The sequence below is a fragment of the Mesoplodon mirus genome (genome assembly GCF_964341445.2).
Source record: "Mesoplodon mirus genome assembly, chromosome: 4".
NCBI lineage: Eukaryota > Metazoa > Chordata > Mammalia > Artiodactyla > Ziphiidae > Mesoplodon > Mesoplodon mirus.
Window position 1 is genome coordinate 8907274 of NC_138979.1, and position 13688 is coordinate 8920961.

A 13688-nucleotide genomic window follows, 5' to 3' on the forward strand; every position below is an offset into this window, starting at 1 on the left:
ATGTCACAGATATAAAACAACAGGCGACCTACAAATTTGATTGAAGGCTGTTCCAGAAGAGCACGTTGGCAAAAGAAATAAGAAATATGCCAACACTTTGATCAGGTAGACTAGGACTTACCAAGTAGTTAGGATTTACCTAAGACCGATGCAAAAATTTAGGATATGAATGGAAGCTTTGTTTGTATTGTTAAAAGTTGGAAATGCTATAAATGTTCATGCATGGAGAATTATTTAAATTATCACAGAGCCACGTAAAAGAACACCATGTAGCCACTAAAAATAATGCCATAAGTGAATGTTCCACAAAGAAAAATTCGTTATTTTATGTGGGAAAAAAGAACGCTGGCAAAGTATAGATATATTATGATCGCACTTTATTCTATTAAAACTTTATACATTTGAGAAAAAAGGACCCCTAGAACCACATATACCAAAACTAACAGTTATCTAGGTGGTGGGATTATAGATGGTTTTTACTGTCTCCTTTGGGCTAAACTGTACATACATTTAAAAAAAATAACATATGTGTATTGCTTTTTGCAATTTGGTAAAATACAGAAATTATTTTAAATCTTAAAAATGTGCTTGATATCACAAAATATACAGGAAGTGAGAGTCCTCTAGCCCAATTTCTGTTGGATCGAGGACAAAATCTGTTTTGTCCTTGGACCAAGTGTGGCTCCCTTTGAGTCAGGTCCCCACCTGCCGCATCCTCAGACGTACTTTCTAGAGAACAGGGACGAGGCCATCGATCATCTACTCAGGGACTCCAGGGAGAGAATGAGATCCCCAGAGGGGAGGCCAGGCATGCCAGCCTCAGCAGCACCCCTCCCCTGTGAGGCTTCTCTGCATATTCATTCACTAAATTAAATGTGGGTTCCACGAGGTCAGCAACCTCACACTAACAGTCGTCAGGGAAATGATTTCAAGTATGTCAACACTATGATTAACACTTTTAACGGCCCATCAGCCCTGACAAAGCTGCACTATTCACATTAGAAGCCAAAGAGGAAGTGTGGGTTCCCTGTTAAAGACCATCATGACCTGACTTAGTTTCCCCGCCTTCTGAGTGTTTTCCTCTCTTCCCGGGAACGAAAGAGGCCCTCAGCCATCTTGTTCCAGGCAGCACGCTATGAAAGATAAAACCTGTACAAGTCTTCCAGGACCGGGACAGAAACGTACAACCACTGGGTTTACTCTTAAAAGAAGACAAGCAAGACCCCTGACCCCAAAGAAGCTCTGAGAATGTCTCACATTGAGGCTGCATACGAGGCCGAAGAAACTCCTCCGTAGTAAAAACCATCCTGACACAGCCTTTCTTTCAGGCTGATGCCTTTGCGGGCAAACTTCTTTGGAATTCGGCCGCCGGAGAAGGTGGACTGCAGGTCTGCTCGCCTGGCGCTGAGCCTCTTGTACTGGGCCTGGATGTGATACTGACAGTATTCACAGTCATTCTGTAAAAAGGAAGAGCAGCTGCATCAGCGTTAGGGAGACAGGCTGGGGACAACGTTAAGAGACACAGCTCCTTTCTCCCAGTCTCACAGAGAGCTGTTCTGCAGGCAGAAGCCTCCCTGCTGACCTCCGAGACCATTCTCAACGCACAGCTAAGCAGCAACTTAGAAGTTCTTTTCCTAGGTAAGGATGCGGGGGCGGGGATAAATTGGGAGATTGGGATTGACATATACACACTACTACATATAAAATAGATAACTATGAGGACCTACTGTACAGCACAGGGAACTCTACTCAGTACTCTGTAATGGCCTATATAGGAAAAGAGTCTAAAAAAGAGTGGATATATGTATTGATATATGTATAACTGATTCACTTTGCTGTACACCTGAAACCAACACAACACTGTAAATCAACTCTACGCCAATAAAAATTAAAAACAAAAAGCGGGGTTGTGGGGAGAAGTTCTTCCCCTAAACTCCTCTGAACACACTACCTGGGTGAAAGAAAAAGTGGCATCAATCACTGCCTTTGCCCTCTTTCTACAATGGAAGTAAAATCAGCTTCTAGGATGAACCTTGAAAAGGTTTTGCTAGCGACTTCCCTGGTGGCACAATGGTTAAGAATCTGTCTGCCAGTGCAGGAGACATGGATTCGAGCCCTGGTCCGGGAAGATCCCACATGTCACAGAGCAACTAAGCCCGTGCGCTACAACTACTGAGCCTGCACTCTAGAGCCTGAGAGCCACAAATACTAAGCCCGCGTGCTGCAACTACTGAAGCCACGCGTCTAGAGCTGGTGCTCCGCAACAAGAGAAGCCACCGCAACGAAGAGTAGCCCCTGCTTGCTGCAACTAGAGAAAGCCTGCGGGCAGCAACAAAGACCCAATGCAGCCAAAAATAAAATAAATAAATAAATTTATTAAAAAAAAAAAAGAAAAGGTTATGCTAAGCGACAGAAGTCAGACACCAAGGTCCCATGTTGTATGATTCCTTTTATGGCATATATCCAGAGACAGAAAGCAGATTACACGTCACCAGGGAAGTTATTACTTAATAGGTAGGGGGTGTTTTTATGGGGTGATGAAAAGGTTTGGAAGTTAGAAGAAGCTGGTGGTTGCACAACAAAGCGAAAACACTAAATATTACTGACGTGTACATTTTTAAATCGTCAATTATAATGTGAATTTTACCTCAATAAAAGTTAAAAAATAAAACAAAATCAGTTTCTAGTGAGGTTTTATTTCTCTGGTTGACTCTTGGACGAATGCTACCCTTTCAGTGAAAGGAACAAAGAGAAACTCTGAAGTATTATCCTATTGGGTGAACCTCAGAGATGGTGGCAGTGGCAGTTTAAGTGATTTGTCAAGTACTCCCCCGAGACCTCTTTTCCTAACTATCTCCCTCCTTCCTACGTCCTGTTCACTAGTTCATCTGTTAGACAAGAATGAGGGAAATAAAAAGAGATGAAACCAAAATCTGTCATTTAATCCTTTCAAAGAGCTCTAAGAAGTACCACTTAGATGGATAGTATCCACTGGGATGGCTGTAATCAAAGACAGACAATAACAAGTGTTGGCCGGGATGTGGAGAAACTAGAACACTTACATACTGCTGGGGAGAATGTAAAAGTCACTTTGGAAACCAGTTTGGTGGTTCCTCAAAAGCCTAAACATAGAGTTACCATAAGACCCAGCAATTCCATCCTAGGCATATATATACCCGAGGGAACTGAAAACGGACATCCACACAAAAACCTGTACATGAATGTTTACAGCAGCATTGCCCGTAGCAGTCAAATGCAAAACAACCCAAATGTCCATCAACCAATGAATGGATAAAAAGAGTGTGGTCATCAATGAAATATTATTCAACCATAAAAAGGAATGAAGTGCTAATAAATGGCTTTGTAGCATGGATATAGCACAGATGAATCTTAAAAGCATTATGCTAAGTGAAAGAAGCCAGACACAAAAGGCACATTTTATACAATTCCATTGTATGAATTGTCCAGAATAGGCAAATCTATAGCGACAGAAAGTAGATTAGTGGTTGCCAGGACTTGGCGAGAGAGAAGAATGGGGAATGACTGCTAATGGATATGGGTTTTTTGGAAGGCTACTGAAAATGTTCTGAAATTACACAGTGGTGATGGTTGCACAACTCTCTGAATATATTAAAAGTTACTAAATTGTGCACTTCAGAATTGTGAATTGTCTGGCATGTGAATTCTATCTCAATAAAGCTTTTATTTATTTTTTTAAAAGAAAGCTCTAAGAAAAGGTATAATAGAGTTAAGTATTGACTAAAATAAGGTTTCAGTGTATTTCATCATTAGCGTTTAATCTCCAGCACTAGAAAGAACTGAGAGCAAATTAAAATTCTATCTTTCTTATACCTCCTAGTCAGCTAGCAATAAAAGATCACTTTCCTAAGAGGTTAAATCTTTCCCCTACCCTCAGCTTTGTAAACTGGCCATTATTAACCACACATTCAATTTTCTCACTTTGATGCTTCCTGTTATGTAGGAAACTCAGTTCCAAACAGGTCATTACAGGTAAAGTACCTATAATTTATTCCTATTAGTTTCTGTCTTTAGCAAAAACCATCCCAACAAAGCTGAAACCTACCAAATTCACAGTCTGTGTACACGGTTCTCCGTTCTTCTTCTTTGCTTTACAGGTTCCCAGGTCAAGAGCTTCCCCCATAATTAAGATCTTTTGAGGATGGTCAATAGATAAGCACACCTGTAGAAAAAAGGGGGAGTTGGAGTTAAAAGCAGACAAAGGTATGGCCTTTCAACAGCAAGAATGGATATAACAACAGTTGGCGCAAGAAGGCTTTTTATCCTTTTTATCAGTGCACTGGAATTTGAAGCCAGTGCTCCATAAGGCAGCTGTAGAAATGGGAGGTCTAGAAGACACATTTAGGTCTCCACCCACTATTTTCTCCTGTGTCTTTGCTATCAGAATCCAAACGCTCAGCCTTAAATGATGGATCCAGTTCCCAGTTTTCCCAGCATTCTTTGTAGCTAGTGATGGTCATGTGACTCCACTCAGCAGGAGTCAGCAGGGAAGGTAGCTGGGAAAGCTTCTGCTTTCCTTTAAAAGCAGAGCAAGGAGCCTGGCTCACTTCCTGCCTTGAATGGAAATATGATGGCTAGAGCTTCATGGCCATCTTGTGACTAAGAGGAAAAGGCTGAGAGACTCATGGACACCAGCCCTGGCATCACCAGACTGCCTATGTCTGGATTTTTTTATTATGTAAGAAAAACAAACCCCGGGGTTTACTATGAAGAAGAAACTGTAGCGAAGTTTTTCTGTTATTTGTAGCCAAACACCTTCTTAACCAATAAATGAAGACTTGCTGCCCCTCTCTGTGAAAGCAAGGAATGAAATAACTTAGTCTCTCACTCCTGTGATACAATAATCTGTCTACAACAGAAGCAGTAGCTTCTCGCTGGCTTGAGTGGAGAAACTGTTGCTATTCATACTGTATCTAAGTTTGCAATATACTAGAGAATCAGTAGGTAGTACCCAAACTCTAATGATGCTCGAGAAGATGAAAATTCACTTTAAAAATGAAAATTCACAAGCTGCAGCTATGACTGTACTAACAAATGGAACACAGTTCCCTCAACTATAAACCCCTGGCTTCTCGATGCCATCATGGAAATTCATGGGAGATCTAAGGGAACCTGAGCCCAAGAGTTGAAAGAATTACAGGAACCTTGGAACGAACTTGAAAAGACATAATGAGAGAAGCTGTTATGAAATACTCTAGAGTAGTCTGAAATTCAGAATATTGGTGGGTGAGGGGTAGATGAATAAACAAAAAACCAGTTTAATGGAGACAAAAGAATATAAAAGCTTGACTTATTACCTGGAGGTAGACCAATATAAATGTTTTTGATAGAACTCAGCTAATTTATAAAGACCAAAAAAAAAAAAACCCCAAAACATGGAAACAGAGTCTTACCTCCTCTGAACCATCCTTGGGCTTCATGGGGTTCGCGTTGAGCAGCCCTACGACGGTACCCTGCTCAGTCTTCCAGAGTTCTTTGTGAACCTCTCCAAACAGGAACAGTGACACGTACCGCGTCAGGTCACGAAGATCATTCAGTCGCCAGATGCTAAATGTTTTCCCCTGGAGCAAACATTTATTCTTATTTTTAATAAATTTTGAACAATGGGTTACAATGTCTCCATTTACTGTTCGAGTGTTCTGTGGAAAAATATCTAAGTATAACCCACCCTGAATATGTAATCATCAGAATGTCTGTGAATTATAAATTAATCCTTTCTCTAGGTTTTGGTATGACTCTTCTCATTTTAGAAATGAAGGTGAAGAAAGGCAAGCCAATAGCAAACTTGTTACTAGCAGATACAAACTATGATATATAAAATATTTAAACAACAAGAACTACTACGGTATAGCACAGGGAACTATATCCAATATCCTGTAATAAACCATAATGGAAAAGAATATGAAAAAGAATATATATATGTATAACTGGATCACTTTGCTGTACACCAAAAACTAATACAACATTGTAAATCAACTATACTTCAATAAAAAAAAGAACTTACTGATTTAAATTTAGTAAATATTATTTATCACTGATTATGTTATTAATATTAATGAGGTTTCAGCTTAATGTTTCTAAATCTTTCCTTAGCTTAGAAGAAAAAAGCATCATTTGAAGAAGAAAACTAGTTGTATTTAACTGTAAAATTTTGGAAATACTATGACACATCAAGAAGTGCAACTCAAAATGCTGCCCACTTATAATATGAACATCTTCCATGTTTACAGATTTTTTTTTTTAAACAAAATAATTCACACAACATCGAATCAAGCTATTTCAGAGGCAGCCCAGAGTGGGTATGGTTACAGGTTACGGTGATCTATCGCCTAGACTCAAGTATTCTAATTATTCTCCCAAGGATTTGTACAGAGGAGTTCAGATAAAATTCACCCCTATTATTTCCATGTCATTATAGCCAGTAGTGATGCAATTAGGAACTTAACCAAATGAAAACCAGACTTGTTCACATTTAGCGAGATAGAACAGGGCTAGAGCAGGATTCAGAATCTGAAACTCAAGCCCTCATGTCAGAGCTCATAAAAAAATCTAAGGTTGGCCAAGATCTAAATTGGAGAATGAATTAGTTTTGAGCAAGATTATTTGCAGTATTTTAGAGAGAGCCTTTGAATCAAAAGCCAGTTCCTTCATTTTACACATAAGGAAATGGAGGTCCTCAAAGAAAGATTCAGGGCCACCCTAAGGCCACAACTCCTGCTAAATGTAGAACGAGGCTTAGCATCCAGATTTTCTGACTTGTCAGGCCATAAAATAATTTTCCTGTTATGCCTCAGTCAACTGTTATTTTAAAACTTGCTAGATCTTTTGTAATATCAATCAAATTAAATATACCATACTGTACTTGCACAAGTCAGCAATTTCAGGACTTTTGCAATTGACGTCTTACACCTAGTAAAGCTTTCCAAAGGATCTGTGAACTCAGCCTCTTTGAGGACCTGCTTCCCTTGCACAAAAGGGATTGCAGTGTCATAGGGGCATCTACATGCATCAACAATGACAAGTGAAATAAGAAAGAATGACATGGACAGTAAAAAGCCCAAGAAGCCTGTACAACCAGATGTTCTTTAAGTAGGGCCCTCCTTACACATCTCCCCCTCGGGTACCAACCCAACGATGGTGTGGCAACTTGGGAACTTACTAGCAATGACTTCAAAATGAAATACTGATTGATAGGCTCTGGGTAACAAATCAAGAACATGAGTTCCCACTGTCAATCTGTGATGAAACAGCTGAGAAATCAATAAAATGGCTTACGCTGTTAGAACTCTGTGGAGTGATTTTCTTCAATATAACCCCAAATGTCACCCAGTCTATTTCTTCCAACTTCTCCCTTGCCATCTTTTCCTTGAGCTGAGATAGTCTGATCAGTCTTCGGCCAGTCATTTTCTTGTTCATTTCTGTGGAGGATACTCGAGGCTTCCTGGGTCAAGAAACCAGCGACTGGTAGATTATCATTCTAAGAAGAGATTATCTGGCACTGTAGCAAATTGGTTAGCAGAGATGTAATTGGCAGAAATCTCTAAAGCACCTGTTTTCAGGGAGGTAGTCATGTAGTAATGGACAAGGCACATATTTTTACAGCAGATAAAAATGAGATAATTTGGGGATTTCCCTGGCGGTCCAGTGGTTAAGACTCTGTGCTTCCACTGCAGGGGGTACAGGTTTGATCTCTGGTCAGGGAACTAAGATCGCACATGGCGCACAGTGCAGCAAAAAAAAAAAAAAAAAAAAAGAGAGAGAGAGAGAGAGAATTTGAAAAGCTAGGTTTGCTTTTCCTTGGATCTAGAACTGGGACCTCTGTAGAAAATAAAGATCACAAATTCTTTAAGTTCTTATGAATTCTAATATAAAGTTATAATATCCTTTTAAAAATAATCTCTTGACTTTAATACAAAATCATGAATTGCTTAAGTAAATAAGATATTTCAATTCCATCAATTCTGTAAGAATTTCAGAAGTTCTACTATTTCTAATTAGTTTTCTTTAAGCCAACCTTTTCACATAATAAATAAAAGCTTTGAACCTAGCTTCAATTAATATATTCTTTCTCCTAATGAGTGGCTAAAAACTCATGAATTTGCAAATTGTTTTTCTCTAGTAGAATATTAACATCGGTTCCATGTTTGATCATATTACATATTCAAGGACAAGAGAAAACAGGAAAAAACATGCTTTCTGACTCTTTCAGAAGTCTTCTGGAATAGAAAGTCCAAGAGCTACCTCTGAACAATGAAGAATATTCAGGACGGGAACACTGACGTAGGTGAAGAAATCCTTTCTTTGCCTGATTTCTGTAAGTTAATAGGTTACTATCAGGCAGTGATCCTTCGGAGTATTTTTAGGTTCTGTGGTTCAGGTAGAACAATTATAGAGACTCAAACAATTCTGCAATCCACTCAATTTGTAGGCCCCTCAGAAGCTTTGGCTGAGCGTTTCAACTTCATCTACTTCCATTCAGTTCAAACGTTCAGCACGCTCACATCAGCAACATCTTTCGTTATCTGTAGGGAGTTTCAACTGGGAAAGGCAGTATCATCTCAGGAGGGCCACGTTTACCTTGAGAAAGAACGCTGAGTCCCCTCAATGAGCTTCTACTGAATTCTGTCCCTCCGACTCTGTCTCAAATGTAATTAAGATACTGACTTTTCGCCCAATTTTGGAGAGTACGGAGTCTTTACAATCAACTTCTACTGCATGTTAGCAGTCACTTGTTCTCCCCCTGCTTAATAGTAAACTATTTAAGAGCTTAGCAGTTTTATTTGAGATTGACAAGGCTCAGGTCTTCTAGAGGGCTTGCACCTGGCTACTCAGATAGACAGTGCTAAAGGCAATCGGGTTTCAGAGTAAGGGTTACTGCTCTGCCCTGGGCTTCAAGGGCAGTAATAATGGAGATGCAAGGCAGTAGTGATGTAGAGCACAGAAGATTTAAAAGTCCAGGCTTTTCCCTGAACTGATCCTGGGATTCATTCCTATTTTAACTGAATATCTTAATTTCTCCATGGAACACATACACAGAATATAAATTGGCCTTAAAAGTTATTAGGAAGAAAAAGAGTACAGCTAGTTCTCTTAACATCCACTATAAGAAGATACTACTATCCTGGTTAAACTGTATATACCTTTAAGTGTTTAAAAATAGTCTCTATCGCTGTTTCCATCAGTTTCTGATTAAATACAGTACTTATTATTTACTGATCTTTTTTATGAACATATATCTTTTATTCTTTACACAAGCAAGAGAAAGTTTTCCTTATTCATATGTAAATATACTGAGTCAAACCCAGTGCTGATGGCCTAGTATGGTCAAGTTCAAGAGCTATAGGTCTTATGCGGATCTGCGGTACAAACACACGATTTCTGGAAGGCCAGGTCCCTAGGAAAGAGGAAGAGGCATCTAGAGGGGCCTATGAGCAGACTGAGAGGCCCGTTACAGTTACTGACCTGAGCCTCAGGCCGGAGAAGGCTTCCACGGAGACAGTCTGAGTTGTTTCCCCAGAGCTCCTGGGGGTCCCTGCACTCTGAGCCCTCGTCATCCCACCAGGCTTGTTCCCAGGAGTTGCTCGGAGTGGTTGGGAGGGTGCACCTGTCATCCTGAAAGATGAGCTTTGAGGCTCTAAAAAATGAACATAAAAATTAAAAAGAAAACCACATGGATAACTAAACATTAAATGGAATTATTTCTTTTTTTAATCAACATATGCAATAACCAAATCTTGAGAGAACAAAGGAAGCCCACAGGATCATTTCTGTACTACCCCCAGATCTCTGCAGTGTGGTCCAAAGAGCTTGCTGTGCGTACAAATGTTTTATAGCACCACTGTCCGGTGTGGCGGCCACCAGCCACAGGGGGACATCGATCACTTGAAACTGACTGGTGTATCTAAGGAAATGAATGCCTAATTTAACCTACTCAGCCACGTGTAGCCAGTGGCTGCTGTAGCAGCACTGCTCTAAAGCACTGTTCCTCTGGGCAAAGCCATTTACTGAGTGTTCACCATATACAGAGCACCGCAGAAGACTCCACAGGGGAGTTCGAGACCTCCCATAGAAATCAGTCACGAGTGGAGATGTGTGCACAGGTCAAATGCTACCTGAAAAACATCCGAAGTTAGCTCCCCTTTGTTTTCTTATCTCGTTTCATTTCATTTCAATCCATTTCATTTTACTTGCGGGGGGGGGGGGTGGTAATCAGGGGGCCCAGGGTATTCTGACATGGTTACTTTTCATATTTTAGAAGCATTTGATAATGCTCCTGAGGGTCAGAAAGCTTGGGTACTCGCCTTAATAAAATCTCTCTCTCTCTTAAGTAAGATTGTTGTTTACCTTCAAAGCGACTTTGGATCACTTCTCGCAAGCCAGGGGCCAGGACAACCCTAGAACTTTAGAATCTCCAGAAACCATGCCCTTGCCCCATCCCTTCAAAATCCAACTTTGGACATTGCCTGATAAAACACCTTAGTAATATACCAAAGGTCTTAAGGGGATAAACACTATTAATAAGTGGATACATGGAGTATATAATTTGTTGTCAAATAAATACGAACACGAGGAGCCTATGGCTATTCAGTCCTATTGAGCCGTACGTATCATATACTGTAATGAAAAGGGCCTCTTTGAACATGTGTGATCAATAAAGTGTTGCTTACTCTAAACTATGTTATCTCCAGACCATTTTGTTTTAGACCTTCCAAAGAATAATCACTTTGGGCAAAAAGGCAGTACAACAAAACCAATACATAGAGCTTATAAATCCTCTTCATTTTATTTTGTGTGTATATATGTACGTGCTGAAATAGGATGCTGAGTACCATTCTATACTCCTGGCAAAGAAGCCTTTTCTAAAGAATGGACCTTCTGGTTTAAAACAACCTGGCTTCAAATAAAACTTGATCATTTTATAAGGGGATCAGTCTCACAGCCTGAAGATTAAATCTCTAGATTGCTAGCATAAGAACTCAACCCAGTGGTTATACTTGACTATAATTCAAGTCAACTACAGGACTATAAGAGCTAAAAAAATATTGAATCCACTAAGCATTTAGTTAAATACCTATTCTCTACCTAAGGATTTTCTAAGCACTTTGAGATGTAGAGAAAGATTAGGAAGTATAGCATATGGTTTCCATTCCCAGGAAACTTACTTTTCTCAATGGGCAGGGAAGATACACCAAAACACACACACACACACACACACACACACACATGACATTGCCAAAATATATTGCAAACAGAACCCAAGCAGTGAGAAACCAGGGAGGCCTCAAGTACTACACCTGCAGGTGAAACCTTTGGTGTCCGAGCCACCCGCTTGGGTTTTGGTAGAGTAGGGACGTCAAGCTCCGCAGAAAAGCACGACGACTCCTGAATTCTCTGAACTTTCTTCTCCTTAAGAGGGGGACGTGGAGACTTATCTACTTGATTAAAAGTAAAAGAAATTAGTAAAGAAAATTTAGAAAGGGGCTCAAAAACCGTTTTACCAGGAGTTGGATGCAGAAGTAATGTTATAATTTCTTCATAACAGAAATGCATACTATCCTTAGAATTAGTCTGATTACCTGGGGTTTTATGCAGATGGGCTGGACTTGCAGGCTGTTTAATTGTAGCTAGTTTCAGCTGTTCTTGTAAGGACTTCATTTGCTCTTGCAACTTCCTTAATTCATCTAGGGAAGAAAAATATATTGATTTAAGAACCAGACCAGAGGAAACATTATACATGATGAAAGTGCTGAAATGATTTTTGATGTCCACCCATCACCTCCACAACCTTGAGACCCACAATAGAATCACATACTGAAAACTCACAATTAACTTTTGCACTTCGAAGGGGTCCCCTCAGAGAAAGAAACATAATTATTTCCAGTAACCAAATCTCTAATACCAAAGCTGGTTATGAATTTGTACTACTGACAGATAATCACAGATACATGTCCATGGGTGACAGGTTCTTAAGAGTCAAGAAATGATTATATTTCGTAAATCAAGTGCCATAATTAATACAATAAATGCTGGCTCCTGTATTAGAATAGCCCATTGATTAGAGGAGAATTTTACTGTAATTTAAAAATATATAAGAAAGATGCCAGGGGGCTTCCCTGGTGGCACAGTGGTTGAGAATCCACCTGCCGATGCAGGGAACACGGGTTCGTGCCCTGGTCCGGGAAGATCCCACATGCCGCGGAGTGGCTGGGGCCGTGAGCCATGGCTGCTGAGCCTGCGCGTCCAGAGCCTGTGCTCCGCAACGGGAGAGGCCACAACAGTGAGAGGTCTGCGTACCGCAAAAAAAAAAAAAAAAAAAAAAGATGCCAGGAATAAGAAAATGGCAGTCCTCAATGTGAGTGTTCAGAAATGGTCTTCTGCTGAAGTAGAATGTGTAGCTGCTTTGTAGTCTTGTCCCTGGCTCCCTTTGCTAATCCTGAAGTATTATTTTTCTGTGATAAGTGTGAGAAATGTTAGAGCCATTCTGTGAAGGATCAGTCACACCTGGCTGACCCTGATATAAGGGGGCCTCTGTACTCTCAGATGCTGGCTTTAAATGCTCGCTCCACTAACTCGTACAATGTTCTTGGCAAAGTCATTTATCTCTACCCCTGACTCGGCAGCTATTTTGAGGAAAGCTGTCAGATGGGCGGTCTTCATCAGGGCTACTGTAAAAGGAATTAGAGAAAGTAAGTGGTAGGGCACCTTGCAATTCCTGATTAGTTTTCCCTTGACTGGGGGCAGGAGCAGGGAGGACCCTGTTGTTCGCTGATTGTGATGTAGGAGCTTCTTCCTCATCTGTTAAGTCATCCATGTCTCCAAAGAGAGCATCCAAATTCTCCTTTTGGTCTTCAGCCTTTTCCACTTCTCCCTCATCAGCCTCCTCTGTGTAAGATTCACCATCACCGTCAGCATCAAAGAGCTCATCGAATGCATCAGGTTCACCATCTTCCTGGGTCAAGGGCTGACTCTCTTCTGAATTACAGTCCAAGGCGGACTCATTCTCCTCCAGCAGTGCGGTCAGCAGAGACAAATCATCCTCCTCCACTATGGGAAAAAGAAGAAAAAGGAAAGAAAGAAAGCCTACCTGTGAAAAACAGCCATTGACAAGCAGAGTTAAAACATTCAACATTCATAAGGCAGTTAAAATGGCTCGGCAGATTCACCATTTTGCCTGGTATAATTATTGTTCTTGTTTCTACCTTTCCTCTCCCCAAGTGCTTCTTGGAGGGCACTGGGGTAAGAAAGCAGGAGCCAGTATCTGCTTATTGACCACCGTGGGCCAGCCACTGGGCTAGATCTGTTTACCTGTGCTACTTCAGCTAATCAGACACTTCCTGCATACGAAATTCAACCCACAAGGGAATAACTGAAAAACACGCTAAGTATACATTTAGGTTCTAGATGGATATATTCCCTCACTTTTTAATCGTTTGAGCAATTTTAAAAAACTATAGAAAGTTACAAAGCATTATATTAAATGTATTCATATCCCGTCACCCAGAATTAGCCATCATTAACATTTTATCATGTTTGCTTTTAGCTTTTACATGAAATGGGTGGGGGAAAAAAAGTTTCAGAGGTTTATCATGTCAAATCTTGTCCCAACTCCTTACCACTGGCTGGCTCCAGGCCCCATTGCAATCACTGTC

At 40.4% G+C, this 13688-nt stretch overlaps 1 protein-coding gene across 5 annotated transcripts in view; it reads right to left on the minus strand.

Annotated features, from left to right (window-relative positions):
- MCM10 (minichromosome maintenance 10 replication initiation factor) overlaps positions 1 to 13688 on the minus strand; it is a 39925-nt gene that overhangs the window by 19144 nt on the left and 7093 nt on the right. For 4 of the 5 annotated variants that reach the window (XM_082617842.1, XM_082617841.1, XM_082617844.1 and 1 more), the window contains exons 3-10: positions 12742 to 13083; positions 11616 to 11720; positions 11334 to 11474; positions 9502 to 9673; positions 7315 to 7480; positions 5433 to 5600; positions 4085 to 4201; positions 1258 to 1457 (exon numbers count right to left, since the gene is read on the minus strand). In XM_082617842.1, coding sequence (XP_082473968.1) covers positions 1258 to 1457; positions 4085 to 4201; positions 5433 to 5600; positions 7315 to 7480; positions 9502 to 9673; positions 11334 to 11474; positions 11616 to 11720; positions 12742 to 13083 — 1411 coding nt within the window. The remainder of the gene's footprint in view (positions 1 to 1257; positions 1458 to 4084; positions 4202 to 5432; positions 5601 to 7314; positions 7481 to 9501; positions 9674 to 11333; positions 11475 to 11615; positions 11721 to 12741; positions 13084 to 13688) is intronic. The other variant, XM_082617845.1, reaches the window with a different exon arrangement.